Source organism: Pinus tabuliformis, chromosome 6 (assembly GCF_031772625.1).
Source record: "Pinus tabuliformis cultivar Carrire ecotype Pingquan chromosome 6, CPIR1, whole genome shotgun sequence".
Lineage (NCBI taxonomy): Eukaryota > Viridiplantae > Streptophyta > Pinopsida > Pinales > Pinaceae > Pinus > Pinus tabuliformis.
Genome location: NC_142292.1, coordinates 508,623,023 through 508,645,201, shown reverse-complemented (window position 1 = coordinate 508,645,201; position 22,179 = coordinate 508,623,023). Strand labels below are relative to the sequence as shown.

Sequence of the window (22,179 nt, the reverse complement as noted above, 5' to 3'; positions counted from 1 at the left end):
AAGCATTCAATCTGATTAAACAAACGATTGTTAATGCCCCATCCCTGGCAACTCCAAATTTTTCCGATCCTTTCATTTTGTATACATTTGCCTCTGAGAAGTCATATGCTGCAATACCCACTCAAGCAAATCAAGACAAGGCAGAAGCCCCAATTGCCTTCTTTAGTTCAAATTTGCAAGGGGCTGAATTAAATTATTTTGATGTTGAGAAACAAGCTTATGCTGTTTTCAAAGCAATCAAACATTTTAGACCCTTTCTTCTTAAAACCCATACAAAAATCATAGTATCGTTTCCAGCGGTAAGAAATCTCTTAGTACAGAAAGACGTGGGTGAAAAAAGAGCAAATTGGGTCACTGCCCTACAAGAATACGACGCTGAGATCAAGCCAACAAATATTGTAAAAGGTCAAGGTTTTTGCAAGATGTTGGTTGGAGCATCACTTATTTCTGAAATACCATCTCCAAATCAAGAGGTACAAATGTATGAGGCAAGCCTAAACGATATTGAATCGAGATATGTTGATATCATATTTTATCTAAAAAACGGATATGCTCCTTCAAATTTGAATTATACAAAGAAAAGAGCCCTAAGATTGAAAGCCAAGCAGTATCAACTCGTAAACAATGTGCTTTTTAGGATGAATTATGATTTTGTTATCCTTCGATGTCTTGAGAAATCTGAAGTTGAAAAGGTATTGGAGGAACTCCATGATGGACCAGCAAGTGGACGTTATGCAGGAGATGCTACAGCACATAAAATTTTGCCCGTAGGATACTATTGACCTACACTATTTAAAGATGTACATAGCTATGTAAGGAAATGTCAAATTTGTCAAACTGTTGCCGGAACACAGAAGAAACCATCATTGCCATTGCAACCAGTCAATATCGATCAACCCTTTGATCAATGGGGATTGGATATAATAGGTGAGATCGTTCTTCACTCTTCTAAACATCATAGGTACATCCTTACAGCTACAAATTATTTTACTAAACAGGTAGAAGCAGTTCCTCTCAAGACAGATAATGTTGAACATATCATCAATTTCATAGATCAGTTCGTAATTATTAGGTTTGGTTTACCTTCTGCTTTAATGTTTAACAATGAATCATATTTTTTTGGCAATGCTATGACTGAATTTGCACTTAAAAGAGGTTTTAAGCTTAAATATTCTGCCAATTATTACCCACAAGGGAACGGGTTGGCCGAATCAACGAATAAAAATTTAATCAGAATCATTAAGCGAACCATTGATCAGAATCATAGAAATTGGCACAAATCTTTGATATATGCTCTGTGGGCAGACTGAATAACTCAAAAGGCTTCCATTGGCACTTCTCACTTTAATTTAGTTTATGGGAAAGAAGTAGTTCTCCCAACTCATCTAGCGATTCCTTCTTTAGCCTTAGTTCAATTTATTGACAAAACACCAACTTCATCTTTACAACTAAGACAACTGCAAATCCTTAAACTAGAAGAGCAACGAGAATAGGCTAAAATTACACATACTCATCATCAAGCATTATAAAGGCTTCCTTCGATTCAAACATGGTATCTAGGAAGGATTTTCAAATTGGAGATTTAGTTTTGAAATGGGATAAGGCTCACGAAGAAAAATGCAAGCATTCTAAATTCCAACGAATGTGGCTTGGCCCACTCCAAATTGTTGAAATTATAGATCCATTGACTTTCATGTTATAAGCTTTAGCAGGGAAAAGAGAATCTTTACCTATTAATGGGCAGATCCTTAAAAAATACTTCCCATAGAAGATGACCTTTTCTATTTTTGTAAATTATTGTTTATAGCTTTATTTTGATAATAAAACAGGTTGTAAATGGTTACCTTTGGAATTCACGAAAAAGATAGGTGTTTCTTTTAAATTTTGTTTTTCTCTTGTATAAATAGAACTTATTTGGAAAATCGACCATTATTATTGAAAGATACAGTCAAATGCTACAAGCCTGAAAATTTTACTAGTTTCATTCTTACGAATTTTGATAAAAACAACCTTTAGTGGGAATTTGTTTTATATCAGTCATGAAAAGCATCAATAACAAAACGAAGGTTCTCTGTAGAAAAGCTATCTTCAAAAACTCTATAATTGTCATCCAAAGATATTCTTAAGGAACCAATGACTTCCTCCCCACCTAGGGAATTACGAGTTTCAAGGAGTAATCCAATGATACACTATAGACTTAAAGAATAAGAGGTCTCATCACGAGCCGACTTATCATGATCATAGATATTATAACTTGCTGACATTGCCAAAACTACATACCAAAACAGGGCAATGACTCAAGATTGTTGCAATCAAAAAACAAGGGGTCTCATCACGAGCCAGCTTGTTCAACAAAGTTATAAATCAAGTGAATGGCACAGTCATAATTTGGCTACCAAACCAAGACATTGTTCTTTAAAAATTAAAAGAAAACAAAAGCAATAAGTGTGGATATGGATTTATCTTTGAAAACTGTATATTTCTGCAAGTAGGATACATGATCATTGCTGGGTAACAGGTAACCCTGTCGAGGCTATGAACCCCTGCTGGCAACAGAGGCTCTACCTACAACAAATGAGCACACTTAAAACTGATCTATAGAGAAGTCTTTGTTTTTATCTTTATAAACTAAGTAGTGGCTGATGTAAATACAATGACTAGCTTTGAGAAGAAAATAATTAGAGTTAGCACGGAAGGAACAAACTACCATTAACGGCTAAAAGCATGATGCACTTTATATTTCTATATTAAAGATTGATTTTCCAGAAAACTTTTCTGTTTTGGAAGTTTTAGAAAATTCAAAAGATAATCAGAGATAACTAGTTCTTCCTAGTGAATCGCCAATTGTTGTGGCCAGCAACAAACCCCATTTTTATTTAGTATTAGTAATAAAACGAAATAAATGGGGAACCCTTCTAAAAAATAAAAAACTAGCACTTATATTTCCCCTTGAATAAAACACACTATCATAAACTTAAGAAAAACATCTGCAAAACCCAAAAACTTAAGTTTTATGATAAGTTTCGCATAAAATCGTTTTCTTAACAATAAAACATTGCATCGCAAAAGGGTAATGAAGGACATCATATAAACAAACTTTCGAAATTGCGAAAACGCTATGATGCGAGATCCCGCGCCTTACAGAATCATCGCACATTGCAGCTTTCATATGCCACAAGTACCACCTAAGATAAAACATCTCGATCCTGCGACATGCGATAAAGCATCTCGCAAATTGCATCTCGCAGTCGCAAAAAAAGAAATAAATGATTGTTAACAAAAAAAATGATTATTAACGAAAAGGATTAGCGATATGCCAATCTATGATATTACGATTTGTGATATTGCGAAGCAAATCGCAAAATCGCTTTATCGCAGATCAACAGGGCTCATTGCTCAATGAAATATTTCTCATAATCTAATACCGAGTTATGGGCATTAATGTTAACTTAGTGTCTTATTGATGGTCATTTATGAGATAAGATTTAGATCTGATCGAAAGGTTGTTTCACGTAGGGTGATATATTTGATATGATTTCGTAATTAAGAGCTTTCCTGTCGCCTTATCTCTTACCATTATTCTTTCTTTACTTGAAAACTCTTAGGAGCGGTAAGTAGAATAATATACACAGCAATGTGCAGAACGTAATGGGAAAGAAGGGAAAAGCTCTGGTTGCTGAGGAAAAAGAGATGACGCCCTTATTCACAGACACCACCTGTACCAGAGAAGCCAGCATATCCACTTGGGAAGGCATGTACAATCTGCTTGAAGAAGAAAACCCCAGAGTTATGGAAGTTATAGTGATAGCAGACTCACGCGGGTCATCTGAAGCATTAATTACTTAACTTGCATGTTCATTCCTACACCGAATAGTGGCAAGGCCTAAGATACTTCCATATACAGACATGGTCAAGTGGGTATTTCATAGCGCTGATATAACAAATAGGCAATTCAAGTCTTGGAGCCAGGATTTTATTGGGTCATTCACCCCATAGGATTTAAGACTCATGTATCATCTACTAGAGCCGCAAGCAAGCTACAACAAACAGTTCGTGGAGAAATTCGCCAAAGAAAATGAAGATTTGGCGGAGTGCACCAAGAACTGGTTGGCAAAGGAAGAGCCATTGAAAAAGGACAAACATGGTATGTACAGTACTGGTTCCCTCTCCTCCTCGTATTGTTTTGCTGCTACTATGCTATGTAGGCTATTTGGAAGGCCTGACATCAATAATTTTTCATCCGAATGGCTACCCCTATTAGATGCGGCCACTAATGCCACTATTATGGATTGGGCCCAGATATTGTCTGATAATTTATCCTCGGCCATTTGGAACTACTGGTCTAAAAGAACTCCCTCTCAGAGGATTTAACCTTCTTTCTTTTTAGCTGCTTATGTTATGGATGCAATCTGTTCTGTTTCCAGATTTCCTTTAATGGGTTGGAAGTGGACTATACAGAATCTCTTGCCCATTCACATTTACCATAAGGAATTGTGGGATTCCAAGTCTATCCCATATTTTTACAGAATTTGTCATGGAGTTATGTTACCTCTTCACAGAATGTTGTATAATAAGGACGCCCCAAGATTTTCCCCCGAAACGGAAGTTGATATTCTCCCTGTCGGAAGATGGTTTGGGGAAGAGTTTTTCACTTATGTCAGAGTATTTGGAAGCATTTCTTCCCCTCATGTGCTACCCTTGTATGTTCCTGATAAGTTATTGGCTCGAGAAATTGCCTACCAGACCTGTGGGGTGGGAGGAGTGAGCAAAGAAATGAAAGACAAGAAGAAGGTCATCTGGTCGCAATTTCCTGTGGCCTGTGGGGCCTTTTCACTATTTGATTTAGGTCATGCATTCAAAGAAGTAGACAACATGCTGGGTCTACGACTGTTTAAATTTCCATAGAGACAATTCGATCCCTTTGATGTCATTAAGAATTTTACTACAACTGTCAAGATAAAAGTATTTTCTAAAGAAGATGATCTCTTTGATGACATCTTCCAGCAGAAAAGCACACTGAAAGACATTTTTCATATGGCTCAAATTCAATTTCCCCCAACGGAATTCCAAGAATTCAAACTCTATAGAGAGAGGAGATTAGAAAACATCCCCTTGGATAAGTTGCGCTTAGAACCAATAAGGGAGCCAACTCCCAGTGTCAGTCTAAGTGGAATCTTAGGTATAGACAAGTCCAGATCTAAGTCTGGGAAAGAATCACCAGAAGGCTCTAAAATGTTCGAGAGCGACCATAATAAAAGTGAAGGGTTAGTTAGAGATACTTCCTAATCTAAAGAGCACCCAGAGCAACAGGTTTTGATGACACCACAGGTGAAGGTTCCCCCTCCCCTCATCCAGCCACCAAAACCAGTGAGAACTGAGCTGGATAAAGAGTGGGAAACATTTAATGAATTGATTAATACTGAGGAGCAGAACACAAAGACACTGAGAGTACAGTGTAGACAATGATAGATATGGTCATTGGAACAGTCAGCAATGCTCCAGAAACAGAGCATATTCCCATAACCCATTGTCTGAAATCATGCTGAAGATAGAGGAGATTCCTCCTCTAGATGTATTTTATAGTCCGCATCACAAGGCAGTGGTAAGAAGCAAAAGAAAGAAATGGAAATTGGACAGTGTGCTCTCACCTGAGGCAGAGCAGCTAGATGTCCTTTGGTGAGACCCTACTACTGGCCCTACTGAAAATTTGACTAAGTTATCCCAAATCGCAGGAGCCTATGCTTCTGCGACTATTGATAAAGCGTCCGAGGTACATCTATTACTTAAGGATAGAGAGGAACAAATCCAAGTTTTGCAACAACAGCTACAACAGGCCAATGCCTACCGAGAAGCATAGGAGAAATTAGAAAAATTACAGTAGAATTTTCAACAGATGCAGCTGGGGTATTAGAGCAATTTGGCCGAAAAGGAAAATCAATTATAGGCCATGCTAGAAATGCATAAAGATGACCCCAAAATTACAGAGTTTGTCTCAGAAGCCCTTGCCTTGAACGACCAACTCTTGCAACAACAAGAGGCACTCTGCCAAAGAATATCGCAATGGAGCTCCCATTGCGAGATGAACGATAAAATTACAAGTCAAGTCGTGGATTTGCGACTCGATTATGATTTGATTCATAAAAGAATTTCTGATTATTTGATTTGGCAGGAATCAAAGGAAAGAAAGAAAGCAGGCTTGCTCAAAATCAATGAAGCCCACAAAGAAATGTTGTCCCTTAAGTGGGATGCACAGATTAAAAAGGTAGAACAGGCAGCAGAAGAAGCAGCGACAGCGGAAAACAACGTCATTGACTGTGTCAATGAAAATCTACATAGAGCAAACCTGATATTAGAAACGCTCTGGGATTTCTCCCAAAGGCACAACAACAACAGACAAACTGGAGACAGAAAGCTGAGGAGAAGGCAGAGTCCATTAAAAAATTAACTAAGTTGAATTGGGACACTTATTGGCAGTACTTGGTTAAACCACACAGTCAATGCATGACTCTCAAGTGCCTTACAAATTCTGCCGAGAAGATAGCGCTAGCACATGCCGATTCTGTTTTCGTAGGACAACTAAAATCGGGGGTCGGCCAACCGACACTCCTCAAGCCGATGCTGAATTCTTGCGATCTCAGAGAACAGATACATAGATAGTTAATTTCCAGATACAGTTTTAGTTTTATTTTTTATTTATTTTTGCCTTAGATGAGGACAATCATTTAAACCTCCTCCTATATTTTTGTAATAAACTATTTTTAGTATTTAGTTAGTAGTATTTTAACCACTCTCATGCATTTGGAGAGGGGTCAAAAAATTTGTCAAAAACGTTTCCTCAGAACATGCACTTCTGCACCCTCAGAGGAGGTTTTGATGAATGAATGGAATGAGATTTATTGATATCTGTGTTTAATGTCTGCTACTGAAATGCATTTCTGTACTCTTAGTAGATATTGAATTAGGAAGAGATAAATCTATATTGTTGAAGCTCATGAGTAGGACTTGTTACCAATGGTACTTTTATCTCTTAATGATTTATGCTTATGTGTCAAAGTAATCTTATATATTCAGTTGTTTATATATGAAAGCTTGAATGTTTAAGTTATCATTTGGCACTTTCGTATGGTGGTGACTATTCTATTTATGCTTTAATGTATGAATGACTTATTATGTGATATGCTTCTCACAATTGTTTCGGCTAATTTCTTCTATGAAACAATTCATTTTTAATGAATTTTTTTATCATAACAATTGAATGATCTTTATTACCAATTGTTGTTAGAAACTATTTTAGATCGCATAAGTGAAAAGTTAAATCTCGGGTTAGTTTTAGAATTAGATGTTTCTATTCATTAGAATATAATTGCATGTTTTAAATTAGACTTAGATTAAAAGCATTTTATTTAGAAATCTTTAGAAAAGGAAACATCAACTCTTATCATCACACACAAATTGGGAAACCGGTCCCATTATCCCCAGCCAGACCCACCATCGCAAACGGAAAAGGAGCTACTTTCAAGGTCCGGACCGGATGGGTATCCCCCTTGTTGTAGACCCGATTTTCGAGGCCTTCAACATACCCATAAGATACTTACATAACAACCCTTGTGGAACTTTGGACAACCCCTTAATCGACTTTGGCTTGTCGTTTGGAGTTTGACCAGTTTCCAAATTATATTATTCCCCAGTTTTATGTTATCACCGAAGGCTTTCCTTTCAAAAGCCCTTGGCCCCCTTCCCTGTATTAATTGTTACTATTACGTTGTTCCTCTTCATATTTTGGAACCTATGGCTATTATTCCTTACCTAAGTCCAAGTTTATCTTCTCACTCCTTAGACAAGAAAATACATATTTTATTGTTCTATACAGGCAACCCTTCTTAATAGGTTCATACTACACACAATCATAAAGATAGTCTCGTTTTTCCCAAATTTAGAAAGAAACATTTGTTCTTCATTCACAGTAAACAAAAAAGAAATAAATTAATCTTTTGAGATATTTTTTTCTTTTTTTACAACAAAGAGAATCTCATAATTTCTGGAAAAGATTTAATGCATTTATCTGCAATAGTCTAGCATTAGGGGAATTTTGAGGTTTAAAATGGGCCTCCTAAGAAAAATGTACAACCAAAATAAACTTTTTAAGAACTAATAGGATTCAAGATGATGATGTCAACCATGGGGGATGATTCACCATTTTTGGTGTAAAAAGGTAAAAACATTAAAAAAATAATAAAATAATATAACTACTTTTTCAAGTTGTGTTTTCAACATACCTCCCCAAGGTTTTACTCAAATTTTGAGCAAGAGTACTTGTTGGATACAAAATTTAATTTCTCATCCAAGGAGTACCCATGTTGCATACTTTCTATGGGCCCTTATATACGAAAATGAGAAATACATGAAAAACGTGATTTCCATCACATTTTTCATTTATTTCTCATTTTTCGTGTAACAGGGTCCGTCGAAAGTATGAAACACTAGTACTCTTTGGATGAGGAATCAAATTTTGCATCCAACGAGTGTTGTTGCTTGAAATTTGAGTAAACCCATATGGAGATGAGTTGAAAAAATATTTTTTTTTTCCCTCTAAAACTTGAGGAAAAATCATATTTGAGCTTGAAGTAGTCACGGAAACAAGAACCCGAAAGCTACAAAATCGATCAATTTTAGATTATCTCATTAAGTGGAAGAACTTACCCGCTGAAGATTCCACATGGAAGGATGAGAATTTTATACAGAAGCATCCATAACTGCCCAGGTGTTGAGAACAACACTTTTTTGAAGGAGGAGGGCATGTTAGGTCCCTATAATACTAGTGTATCTCCCTTATTGTTATTGTTGTACCCATGTAGCACCCATATTGTTATTGTTGTGCCCCATAGAAGCCCACTATTGTTATGTTGTGCCCTTACATTATTACTGTTATATAAGCCCTGATTATATTATGACCCCTTAGACTCCTATATATACAAAGGAGTTCTTATCATTTGTATCATCCAAGAATTTTTCATTTATGTAATGTAAAAGAGGTTTCCCCCTCAAAGAGGATATTTTTTAAGTTGTTGATCTATCTTTTATGTGAGTTGGTTTCATAACAAAGTGTTTTGATATGTCCAACCTATTCTAGTTTTAGGAAAGGATACACGACTTAAATAGAAACTATTAATGCATCGATTATCATTTTCATTTATTTTGGCACCACACTTAGTTTACGGCACTCAACTTCGATATTTTCATTATGTTGACTATGTGCATGGAGATGGTGGCATTATGAGTTTATGTACTTTATTCCATCATGACCAACTTAGAAGAATTTGTTGATAGGGCCATGTTATTAGACCGAATGATATATTATTTTCAGTAGAGTGCCTTCCTTACCTCTTTGAATTCTAATTTATCCATAAATAGCTTGCTAAATAACAAAAGTTGGACAAAAACAACGCTAAATAGGAAATAATTGTAGAGAAAAAACTATAGTAGATTTGGATTGAAGGAAAATATCATTTCTCTTAATGTGTATGATGTTACAAGAGGAGTATGAAAGTAGATAAACACCATAACACCATTAGATCAAATAGATAGCAGAATCCAAGCATCCAAAGGATTCCTAGTAATGAAAATGCCTAGAATTTGCTTGAAAGACTAGGTTAAATAGTGGCTCCATAAAGAAAACCTAAAGAAAGTCCCTAATTCCTTAGACCCACAAACAAGAGGATATTTTTCCCTACTCTAGGAGATTGCACTTATGTGTAATGTAGAATAAACCCTCATCAAAGCCATAAGAAATACTTGCTCCAATAAAAACCAACTCACAATGAATGTGTTTACCATCCAAGGTATGTGGTTGAGGCCCAATGCACTACTTGAATTACCCATTTGCAATATTGAGCTTAAGCAAGTAAGATATGATGAATGAACATGTCCTCTAGTATGGATCTTGAAAGGCCCAACATAAGCATTGAACAAATCGCATTCTGACTTGTGCGAGAAGAGAGGAGGTGGTGGTCAAATCCATCAGGAGATATAATACAATATTATGCCCCATTAAGCATTAAATCACTTTTTTTCATTGTTGAGACAACCTTTTCTCAATGATCAGTTTCAACATTCTGCTCATGTTTAATATGATAGGACCACATTTGATCGAATTTTCTTGCTAGAGACTTAATTATAATGAGGGAATTGACCTTATATCCCCTAAGGAGAACTTTCTTATCATGATTCTAATGACCACATTAAATCTCTTATAATGGCTGGAGATTTTAATCCTTATACTAGTGCTAAGGAGAGACCTTGCTATAGTTCTAAGAATTTTGTTAAATTATTAGGAACATTTCCAAGGCCCCATACAAAATATACTATTTTTTACCTCTGGGATGATGTAGACTCCCACCATAACTTACCACCCTAATTAATTTTAACATATCATGGCATGTCAAAATTAATTATAACCATATTAAGCTTACATAATGTTTCTTTTTGTGACACTCAAATACAAGTTTGTTGCTAGTGCTAAGTATTCCTTAGCTACCATCATTGACACATTGTAGTCACAAACTAAAAAAAAATTAAAAAATTACATGGAAACCGACGGTTGAGTTTATGCAAAGATCGCAAAGGATACCAATGAAATTTATAAAGTTATCTAAGTCCCAACATTAGCAAAAATTAAGTAGATATGAAAACACACACACACACAAATTAGACATATACAAACTATCCACAAATTTATGGTAGTATTTGTTTGTTTGTTTGCTAAGTTGTGTGAGTCTTGAGATGATTGCATGCTTAACTCTTCTTTTGAGAAACCATGACCCAGGGGCATCTAAGCTGTCAAAATCACCCGAGGATCGCACTGATCGGCTTAGGCCAAACCAACCCTTAACATGACTAGATCTTTTCCCATAGATTTTCGAACCAGTGACCTCAATGCCAGAGTTCCTTAACAATACACCATGCCACCATCTATTCTACGCCCCGTGGACCACAAATTTATGATATTTATTATGGGAAAAAAATTCATATTATAAATTTAATATACACAATGTACATCTGAAAACAAATCTAATTCCTTATATATTAGGAGAAAAGATTTAAAATAACCCAATATATTCATATATCATAATCATAAATATATGTGTACAATAACTTTATATGTATAATTATTCATTACCAATGTATACTCTACGTCATCGGGTTCCACTAACAAAATTTATTAAATTCAAAGTTCATTGAATTTCATTCCTGGGCGAAATTATTTGATGAGGTTCAAAAATCTCAAGCCTAACATTAAAAAGTCAAACATAAACACTAATAATTTCTTGAAATTCATCTAAACTTTTATTGAAATTCATTTCAAGTTCATTACGAATCGCATGAAATTCAAAGAAACCCTCAGGCTAAAACCTACTTGCTTTATTGTCTGCACCAAAAGAATGTTGTTTTTGAATGTCAAACTTGATGAGGGGGAGACCAATAGGGGTTAAATTAGCTTTGGAAGGATGTTGGGAATCCTATTGTTAATTTACATAGAACATCTCTTTTTTGATATTATTTTTCATTTCTATTTGTTTATCTTCAAAATTTGATATGCTAAGTTTTCATTTATACTACACATATTTAAATTTTATAAATTTATATTATATTATAAGTATAATATTTCAATAAAACATAAAATCTAAATACATATATATATATATATATATATATATATATATATATATATATATAAACTTTCTTGTCATTTAATCAAACTTTCTAGTTCCAAAGACCTAATAATTTGTAATGGAATTAATAAGTGGCCAACTTTTGGCCCGATGACTTGTATATGTGAGCTTGATAGTAGTGTTGTGGATTATGCAATATATGATACCCATGTTCCCAACTGTATTGTAAATTTTGAACCCCTAAATGACCACGAGTCTGATTCTAACAACAAACCTTTAACCTTAACTCTAAACCTTGACATGCACACCAACCGCATGAAAAATAATTATGACGGTCAAAGACACATTCATTTTGACAGAAGAAAAATGGATCTCTTCTTAAAGGATTTAAAAAGGGATTTAGATTTCTTAACATATAGTGATAACATGTTGGACAGTTGGCCTTGTTAGGATGGAAGGTGACATCATGTGTGTTGGCATTGATGTCAACCAGGTGAACATTGATGATAAATGGGAAAGCATACTAGATGCATGGTGTGTTCCTCTCAGGGGGAGTCTTAAAACCTTATAGTTATGATGGTTGGGTAGCCCAAGCTTTAAATGAATTTCTACCTCATGAGCTTAGTTGAGATGCTTTTCCAAGTGGCATAGTTGGATAATGCTTGGAAAGAGATTTCCATCAGTATGTTGAAATATGAAAAAGGTCTTCTAAATCAAACATTATGGCCAGTGAAAGTGTGCAAATCAAAAAAGTCAACAAGCAATGTTCCAAGGCTCAAAGTTCCACCTTTCCTTTCTGTTTTGTGTTAAATATCTTTAATTCCAAACTTAGGCAGGTTTTGAAGTAAGTTTGGGACTTAGGCGATTTAGGCCTAGTTAGAAGTCAGGTCGTGCAACAGAATTTCAGAGTGGAAATATCCCCCGACCACCGACCTGTGTGGGATCAGCTACCTAGTTAGGCCCTTGGACTAATCAGAGGTTGGCCCAATCAAGAGGTTACGGGAGGAGTTCAAAGGATCGACCCTTGACCTTTGACCTGTGAGGGATCTACTACAAGTGGCAACCAAGGTGGTATATGACGTCAGCACATAGTGATGTGGAAACATGGGAAGAGGACACATCGCATGTGTTTTCAACATTTTTAGGTGGCCAAGTGGGCCAAATTCGAGTGACGCGTGGCACCACGTAAGCATGGATGAATTCAATATGATTAGATGCGATGTATGTCGGATGATGTGCCATAGTCTTCGAAGTTAGTGCCAGGAAGTTAGTTTGGTGAAGTTTTAATGTGCATTTGGCTTTTATCAGAAAATTACTTGGAGTTGGATCTTCGGGCCTCCATTCAAGTTGGGGCAAGTGCAAGCATAGAGAAAGCAAGTTGGCCATCCTCCGACCTCCCAACCAACATTGTTAGGTGCACCTAGGAGTTGGTTTTTTAGTGTTTCTTCGTGTGTCATGTGACCGAAGAGCCTTAGGGCTACTCGATGAAAGGTGTTTAAGCACTAAGGACTATGCACCATGGGAATCGACACATTTGTCATAAATTGGTCAAAATCCAGTTTAGAACTATGAGACACATTTGGCAGTTATTCCATACCTAAAATTTCACGAGAGTTTGGAACACTATTAAATCTTTTGCATGAATTAAATGGTGATTGCGGAGAATTGAATTGCAAGAAAACAAGGACCACAAAATCTCAAATAATTAATGATGCAACGCATATATTAAAGGAATCCATCCTCGATCACATCATTAATGCATCGGTTCATTTAATGAGTAAGAAGAGCCATGTCGAGTATTAAAGATCTTTGATAGTGTCCTAACAATACTAGAGTGGAGACCATACTAGTGTTAGTTGGTTAAGTAAATTGAACCCATAATCATGTTATTAATTGAAGATCAATTTGTCATATTGCATGGAGGATTGAATGATTAATGAGCTGACAAATTGCATCATTTAGTGTGTTGATTCTGAACAAAAATTATGGGAAACATTGAGTCTGGGTGAATCGATTTAGAGTTGTATGAGTAGTGGTGTGCGTAGGTGAGATGTGTGTGAAGTGTGAGGGTGTAATATAACTATAAAATAAGAGAGAGTAGCAAAGCTAAAGTTGCAGAGAAGAGGGAAGCCAAAAGTGTGGATGAGACATATAGAGGAAGGAGTTGTAAGAGACATTAGAATAGATTCTTTGTGTTTTATGTAATAGAAGCAAGTCATCCTTCTCAGTTTCAAAATTGTATGAAAAGCTGGACAGTTGGTTGAGGCAAGTTGTGCTCTAGATTCATAAGACATTGGTGCCTCTTGGCAAGTTGTGGCTTTCCTATTTGAAGGGTGTTGGGGCCTCCTATGAGTGGGTGCTCACAAACAAATTGATGTAACTGAGTAGGTTCTTTGATTACATCATATTAAAAAACAAATTGGTGGTTTTTCCCTTTTGGGTTTCCATTTTTAAATACCTTTGTCCATATGTGTAGGCTTCTCATGTTAATGGTGTGTGTTCACATGAATGATATAGTCTACTACTTATGTATTTAGTTGAGAATGCTCATATGGGTGAATGCCAAGTTAGAAGAGATAATAAGAATTAGGATTAAAAAATTAAATTATATTAATTACTAATTCACCCCCCCTTCTCAGTAATTTAGTATTCCAACAATTGGTATCATAGCTAGGTTCCTTCAAGAATAGTTTAACCGCTAGAAGGTAGATCAATAAGGAATTATGTCTAGACAAGAGAATCGAGATGCTTACTCAAGTAAGATAGCAGTGTTTGATGGGACAAACCATGTTTTTTGGAAAATTAGGATGGATACCTATCTCATGTCCCTAGGGACACATTTTTTGAGCTTTGCGTTAGTAGATTATGTTGCCCCAACAACTCCTCCTACATATGAAAATGGTAAAAAGGTTTATGTGAATAACATAATGGCCAAGGATTCCATTCTCTACAATATTAGTCAATCTGAACTTGTAAAGGTTATGCACTACAAGTCAGCTAAGGAAGTGTGGCACAAACTTAATAAGAGTCGTGAAGGAGATGAGAAAGTTAAGAGAGACAAGCTCCAAACCTTCAAAATGAGATTTGAGAGCTTAAGGATGAATGAAGAAGAAAGAATATTAAAATATTTCCTTAGAATTGATGAGGTAACGAACATGATTAAAGGACTTAATGAAGATATCAAAGAGGAAGTAATTGTTCAGAAGTTTTTGAGGTCTCTACCTATGATATTCAATGCCAAAATATCAGCGATCTAGGAGATGACAGACTTGAAAATTCTCACAATGGACTATATAGTTGGTACTCTCACAGCTTATGAGACGAGATTAGGTAAAGATAATATTGAACCAAAGGATACAACACTCAAAGCATCTAAGAATACTAAGGAGCACAAAGATCATCAAGAATGTTCTAGCTATGAATCTGATCAAGAGTTGGCTCACTTTGCCATAAAACTAAAACATGGTTCGGTTAAGTATAAAGGAAAGCTACCCTTCAAATGCTTTGATTGTGGAAGAGTTGGGAATTTTTATTCCAAGTTCCCTTATAAAGAAAAGTCAGAGAATGATAAAGCTCAAAATCCCATAGATAAAGCTTAGAAATATCAGAGGAATAAATCCTTCAAGAAGAAGGGGCTTTACTCTAAACAAGACAACTCTACATCAGAATCTAATAGTGAGGATTCTTCAGAAAGTGAGCCTAATGAATGTGTGCTTATGGAGCTTGAAGCTAACTCCAAAACTAAGAATGATTCAGAGTCCGAGGAAGAATAAGGAGTAGTGGATCTTAAAGGGATCTCATCAATGCTCTTGATAAATTACAAAAGGAAAAAAAGAAGAACAAGCAACTAAAAGAACAGTTGTTGTGAGCTAAAGAAGGTTTGTATAACTCTAATAATGAGGAGTTTGTTTATTAGAGAGAAAAAATTGAAGAATCCCTTAAAAGCAAAGACATGCCAGCACATCATTTAGAAGTAAAGCAAAAAACTTTTGAAAATCTATTGGATGAGAATAGACTCTTGAAACAAGAATTGTTCAAGAAATGGGATAAGAAGATTTCATAAACATGTAAAGGAGAAATTTTGTCTCTTAAATTCAAGTTGGAGGAAGGAAAAAGAAAGGAAGAGGTTTTGAATGATTTGATCCTTGAATGGGAAGAGAATTTTCACTATTTAGTTGTAGAAATAGTATCTTTCAGAATAGACCTTGATAAGTCCACAACTCAGAAGGATTTGGACAACAAAAATGTTGAAGGAAAAAACAAACTAAATCAAATTTTAAACAGTCAAAGGTCCCCAACAAATGAAGTGGTTCTGGGGTACTCTAAATCACAAAAGTCCTCTAAAGGAAATATCAGTTTCATGTTAGCACGATTTGAAGGCCCCTAAAGCTTTACAAATGTTTTACAAGGTCGAGTCAGTATAGATAAACCAAAACCAAGTTAGAGGAGCACTCAACATTAGAGCAAGAACTTCTCAAACAATTATCACCACAAAGATGCAAATCAATCAACAAGACAACAAAGATGCATGCAACCAACTCAAGCTCGTCAATTTGCAAATACCAAGTATCCAAAATTATTTAATGGTCATTGTTATAGATGTCATATCTTTGGATAAAGCCACAAATTGTAGAATTTTTAAAGTTGAATGAGATGAAAATCTCAGATATAGAAATTATCAAAATTATAGAGCATAGAATTCATTCCTCATGAATATGAATCATTTCTCTCCCCTAATGGATGAAATTGAATGCTTCAAGTGCAATAATTTTGGTCACAAGGTAACTGAGTGTAGAAGCATATTTAGGCACCTCCCCAAGCAACCAACATTCTCTAGGGACAAGAGGAGTTGGAAGCAAAAAACATAGAAATATGAGGAATGTGGACTTTCTCTATCTACACATGATCAAGAAAATAGATGGTATGTGGATACTGGCTACTATAAACACGTGACTTGGGACAAGAGAAAATTGTTATTTTTGAAAGAGAAAGATAAAGGGAATAATGTCACCTTTGGAAATAATGCTCCAGCAAAAATTAAAGGAAAGGACATAATGTTATAGACATATTTGGGCACCTCAACCCCAATCTTATATGTCTATAAACTATGGCTCTTTAATCCCTAAAAGTGTTGTGTCATACCCTAAAAGATCATGGTCAACTGATTACATCATTCCCCAAAAGTTCCACCAGAAAAACCATCTAGAACTCGCCAAAACAGGACCATACTGACTGCTCCACTATCAGGGTGTGATGCATACTGACTTCTACACTAGCCAGGTGCGATGCATACTGAAGAGGCCTTCTGTGCGGTGCAATGAACGAGGATGGACAAATGTCCGAGATAGTTTTCTAAGTGGATGCTCATGGAATCTTCCAGAAACTTTTCCTATGACATTTGTCTCTCTGAATTTGCCCAGGGATGAGTAAGAGATCCAAGAAATCTCCAAGTGGAACCAAGAAGAACAAGTGGAATGACACTAATCAAAAACTCAGAGATGACTCACACCCTTGCATACATCTATAAATGGATCCCTCATCTGAAAGATCGAGAGGCTGGAATCTTGTAATTTGTAAGGAAGTGCTGATAGTTTATGTCTAAGAAAGAGCATTATATTGTTGGGTGATCTTGCTTTTCATGAGGTGAAGAGGGCTTTGATGTTGGGAGGATGATGCTGGATTAGACAATTGGGTTGTAATTCTCCCTTCTATTTAATAATTTTCTTTGAGTTTTCCTCCATACAATCGTGTATTTGTGAATGTTGTTATTTGTGAATTCCATTGTATGTTCAATGTATTTCTGATTTTGCATTGCTTATGATATAATAGATCAAGATGATTTGATGGTGTTTTGTTACTTTGTTTCTACAGGTATTCTCTAAGCGGGATAAGTAGGAGAGGAGTTGCAAGCTCTATCAAGGGGGAGAGAAATCAAGTAAGGAGTCAAGCGGAAGATCCAGGTTGGTTCCTTTGCTTCTCTCTTATTTGTCATACATAGAGGAAATCCCAAATTGCTTTGATTGTTTGTTTGCTAGGATAGCTGCCAATCCTAGAGGGCTAGCAGATCGAAAAGACACTAGTTTTCCCATAAACAAAATGGCGACTCTGCTGGGGAACGAATAGATGTTTGTTTTATAAACTATAGACGAAGCCTAAAGTTAGCCAGATAACCTTCGAACTACTCTTGCTCTGCAATTGCATAGTAGATGAATGTTGCTTCAGTCAATCTCCGATTTAGTTTATGAACTGAACATTTGACCTACAAGCATTCTAGATGCCCTTTTGGTAGCTCAGTAACCTCTCAATATCATACCTCTGCACTTTTCTCTTTACTGTCTATCATAGCTCAACTTAACTCATTGAAATCAGCTGCAAATTTGAGCCAAAACCCATCTCAGTTGCGCTCCCTGTCCCATCGCACTGTCTATCACTGTCTGCCAGTATGCATCGCACCTCCTGAGTCTGAAAAGTGCGATGCATCCTTGTTTCTCTGAAGCCCAGGTGCGATGACTGACTGAGCCTATTTCCCTTCTTGAAATTTGGTGTTTTTTGTCCTTGTTTTCAGCTCTATTTAGTTGTTTTGCTGCTTATGAATAGTACCTCATTACTGAAGCCTCCTTGCATAAGATAGATTAGCCTCCATTGATTAGGATTAGTAGATGTTTTTATGTATTTGTCCATCATTTACGATCCTTTGTCGAAAAGTTGCTTAAATCGATATGTCGTTTTGGTACAAAAAGTGTTGTAACTGTTGTTTTGTGTCAAAGAGAGAAGTGTCGTTGAGTCTTCCTTCCCTGGATAGTCGATTGAACCTATTGTCATGTATTTTATTTGATTTGTTTGATATTTGAAGTGTCAAAAGCATTTTCTATTTGAAATTGAAAAGTGTCGTTGAGTCTTCCTTTCTATTTTGAAAAAGAAATTGTCAAAATGTCGCTTTGAGTAAAATATTTCAGATCTTTACTACATTTAGTTTTCTTTTTTGGTATTTTCACATTAAAGAGAACGAAAATAAATACATGCATTTGCATTTGCATTTAGACTATGTGTGAAAAATGATTTAGGAAAAGTGCATATAGTGTGTGATGTTTGCTCTTTGTTTGAAAGAATCGTAATCTTCTTTCCTTAGTAGCTAGGATTTTCATTGCTCAAAATAAACAACGGTTGTTTATCATTGTAGACTGCATATTTAAGAATTTTAAATCTACATCACGTGGTGAACCATTGAAAGGCAAACTTTTAAACAAGATCAACTCTAAAATAAATTTCAATGAACTTAACAACGCTTTGGAACTTAACGCAACACATCTAGAGGTCTAGGCTAGAGACGTGTTCCGGCGTCGTAAAATCTGGTAATTATTGTTTTCATTGAAGGTTGGGTGATTCTTCCTCCTTGATATGACAAGTGCTAGCACGGACTTGTGCTCCCCGTACCGTCGCATATATATTGGGAGACCACGATAGGCTTATATCCTTTATCCATAGGAAGCCGTGTCTGTCGCCCTATCAATCGCAATGCACTGAACACAACATTCGGGAAGATTGACTGCCGTACATAAGTCCTTGGTAATTTCTTTTTAATTTATCACCAAGATGTATTTTGCAGTTTTGTGATTGGTTTGGTAATCCCTCTGTCCATATTTCCAAAGTAGTCACTTTCGTTCATTTTTTACTCTTTAAAAGAAAAGGTCCATCTGAGCACTTGTCACTTCAGGCTCATTAAAAATCGAAAGGGACTAGAGTCATCTTTAGCTTTTTCTCGACTCTTAAAAATTGAAAAAGCAAAGTTGTATCAAAGCATCATTAAAATTTATTAAATTCGGAATAACATCCATATTTCCTTCATTGATCTTAGGTTGAGATAATGGAGTCCACCAATCATGGAATCCCTTTTGAGGGGAATCCTAGTCCTTTCACATCTTGGGGAAATATTGGTGCTCCTCATTTGGCCACTTTGTCCCTTCTGGGACTTACCATTGGCCTGCCAGTGTGGCTATTCTCGACCTCTCTGGTTAAAAATAACGTGATTCCTCAGCAATCGAATCAGCATCTAGTTCTAAAGTTGACCCCTCGCCTTCTTCTTCATTTGTTTCTCCGTCCCCTTCTTCCTCTTCACTTGGTGAAAGTAGTGATGCTAATAACCAAGTAGCTAAGAAGTAGAAGAAAGGTAAGGAGAAGAATAAGAAGCCAACTCAGCAAGGGGGCAACCAAGCAACCATAGACTTGGATGCATCAGCTAGTGAAAATCCGCACATTAAATCTCTTAAACCCAGATTTCCATGCATAATCTGTAGAGGAGACCATTTTCATCGAGAATGTCCGTGCATTCCTCATATCTTGAGAGAATGGTCCCCCCGTTCGCACCAACCGGTGTCATCAACCTCTGTTGATCATGTTGGTAATACAACATCAACAAGTGATAATGAAGTTCACGGACAGAAAGGAAAAGTCAAAGTTCCATGTAGGTTATGTGAAGGGGACCATACCCTTCCCTGTTGTCCTTTTTTGGATGAAGCCAAAAGAGTCTTGTATAATCGTCTTGCTTCACCACAACAACTTCCATCTAGATACAGGAAACTCTCCCCAAGTCCTTTACTAGTTGAAAATCCGACTGACTTAACTGAACCGTCGGTCGAAACACCTATCGTTGAAAGTGAATCTTCTGATTCCATACCAGACCAAAGTCAATAGGTCGAAATGGCAGTCGACCCAATTTTACCTTCAGAAGATCATATCCTTCCTGAAGAGAGTAAGAATGATATAGTTCAAATTCTTTTTGTTACTTCAGAGTCGGATGAACTTGGGGGCAATCCGCCCATTCCTTCACAACAGGAGGAAATCCCCCAGTTCTCGCTACTCAAGGGGTTAATTCAACCATTTATTCGGTACCCCCTCCAAGCAGTCTAGTCACTTCCTTTGATTGGAATCGACTAGCGAGATCTCGCCTTCCTTCTTATGTACCATTCAGGATCATAGTACAAGTTTACAAAATGATCGTGTCTGGAACAATCATAGATGAGGGAGCATCAATGAGTATCATTTCCTCAACTGCTTGGAGAGTGCTTGGTTCACCATCGCTTATGCCTATTATGCAGAATTTGTCAGGCTTTAATAAAGGAATCAGTCGACCATTAGGGATCCTTCCTAAGTTACCGATAACTTTAGGTAGGAAAACCGTTCACCTGAACGTGATGGTAGTCCTAGGACCGTTAGATTACAATCTACTCCTTGGACGTGACTATGTTTATAGCATGGAAGCTATTGTTTCAACACTCTTCCGAAAGATGTGTTTCCTGCTTGAAGGAAAAATTGTCACTATTGACCAGCTTTCATTTCTCGGTTCAAGCATAGCTCCAAGTTAATAATCATCCCTAAATGGTCCTTTTATATCAATGGTGTCTCTTCAACCTTCATTCCATCCACCTAATTACCGCGAGTAGTCTGGTGAATGTAACGAAGCTTAGGGGGCATGCACCCTTGTCTATTTGGCAGACAAACTCAGCTGAAAGGATAATTTTTCCTGTAGAGATAAGTTTCCTTGTAAGTTATGTGATTGGTCTGGGTGACCTTTCACCTTTGTCTATTTGGCAGACAAAGCGCAGGAAGTGTTTTGTCTATTTCGCGGACGAAACCATCCTGCATAACCACAGTAAGTTTCCATATGGTTATTGGAGACTCTCCTTTTCATCATGTTGGGGGCATGCAAACCTTTTTATGCAAGCTAAAAACGACCAATTTCATTTCCTAGTTTTGCTAGCTTTTCAGCTTTTCAGCTTTTAGTTTCTTTAGCTTCTTATTTTTTTAACTCCTTAAGTTAGGTGATTGATCTAACACACCATTCACCTTTTTCTATGCTACGGACAAAGCAAAGGAAGTGTTGTGTCTAAACTTCTAACAAAAAATCATTCTACCTAACCTCAGTGGTTCCTTAGCTTTTTAGTTTTTTTAGCTTTTTAGTTTGGTCATTTCTAGTTCGCACAAAAAGGAAATCTAAAAACTAAGCATTGTTTCCGCAAGGTTCAAGATCGCTAAAAGATGAACCCGCCTCCATCTGAGCATATGTTCCCCCAGAGTTCAAGCTCATTAAAAAATGAACCCACCTTCAGTAAATAACCTTTGTGATCGCCATGCCATCTGCCTTTTGAGCCATGCCATCTGCCTTTTGAGCCTTGGTTGTGTTCCTACCATCACCTCCATTCTTTTGGCCGATCATACGCTTCCACTTGATTGTTTACCCTTTTGAGGAACAACTGCGATGAGTGGTTTTATTAGTCAACCTTTTCACATCACCATGTTTTGAGAAGTTCCAAGCTTACCCGGAACCAGTTGCTACCCCAAACACCACTAATTCCTCAAAAATGAGTCCTCTTTAAACCCTTTTCAGAGTCACTAAATATGAAAGATTGTCGAGCTATTGGCCTTTCCAGCTCGCTAAAGTAATCGAAAGTGCCATCCCTCCTGTAGATTTTAGTCTTTTTCGGACTTGAGGGATTATCTCATGAAAAAGTTC

At 36.5% G+C, this 22,179-nt stretch overlaps 1 protein-coding gene across 9 annotated transcripts in view; it reads left to right on the top strand.

Moving 5' to 3' along the window:
• The window catches only part of LOC149259537 (uncharacterized), a 155,593-nt gene that overhangs the window by 86,103 nt on the left and 47,311 nt on the right, over positions 1-22,179 (top strand). For 7 of the 9 annotated variants that reach the window (XM_089376143.1, XM_089376133.1, XM_089376149.1 and 4 more), the window contains one exon: positions 17,541-17,629. The exons of the other annotated variants lie outside the window; for them this stretch is intronic. In XM_089376143.1, coding sequence (XP_089232269.1) covers positions 17,541-17,629 — 89 coding nt within the window. The remainder of the gene's footprint in view (positions 1-17,540; positions 17,630-22,179) is intronic. 9 annotated transcript variants of the gene reach the window in all.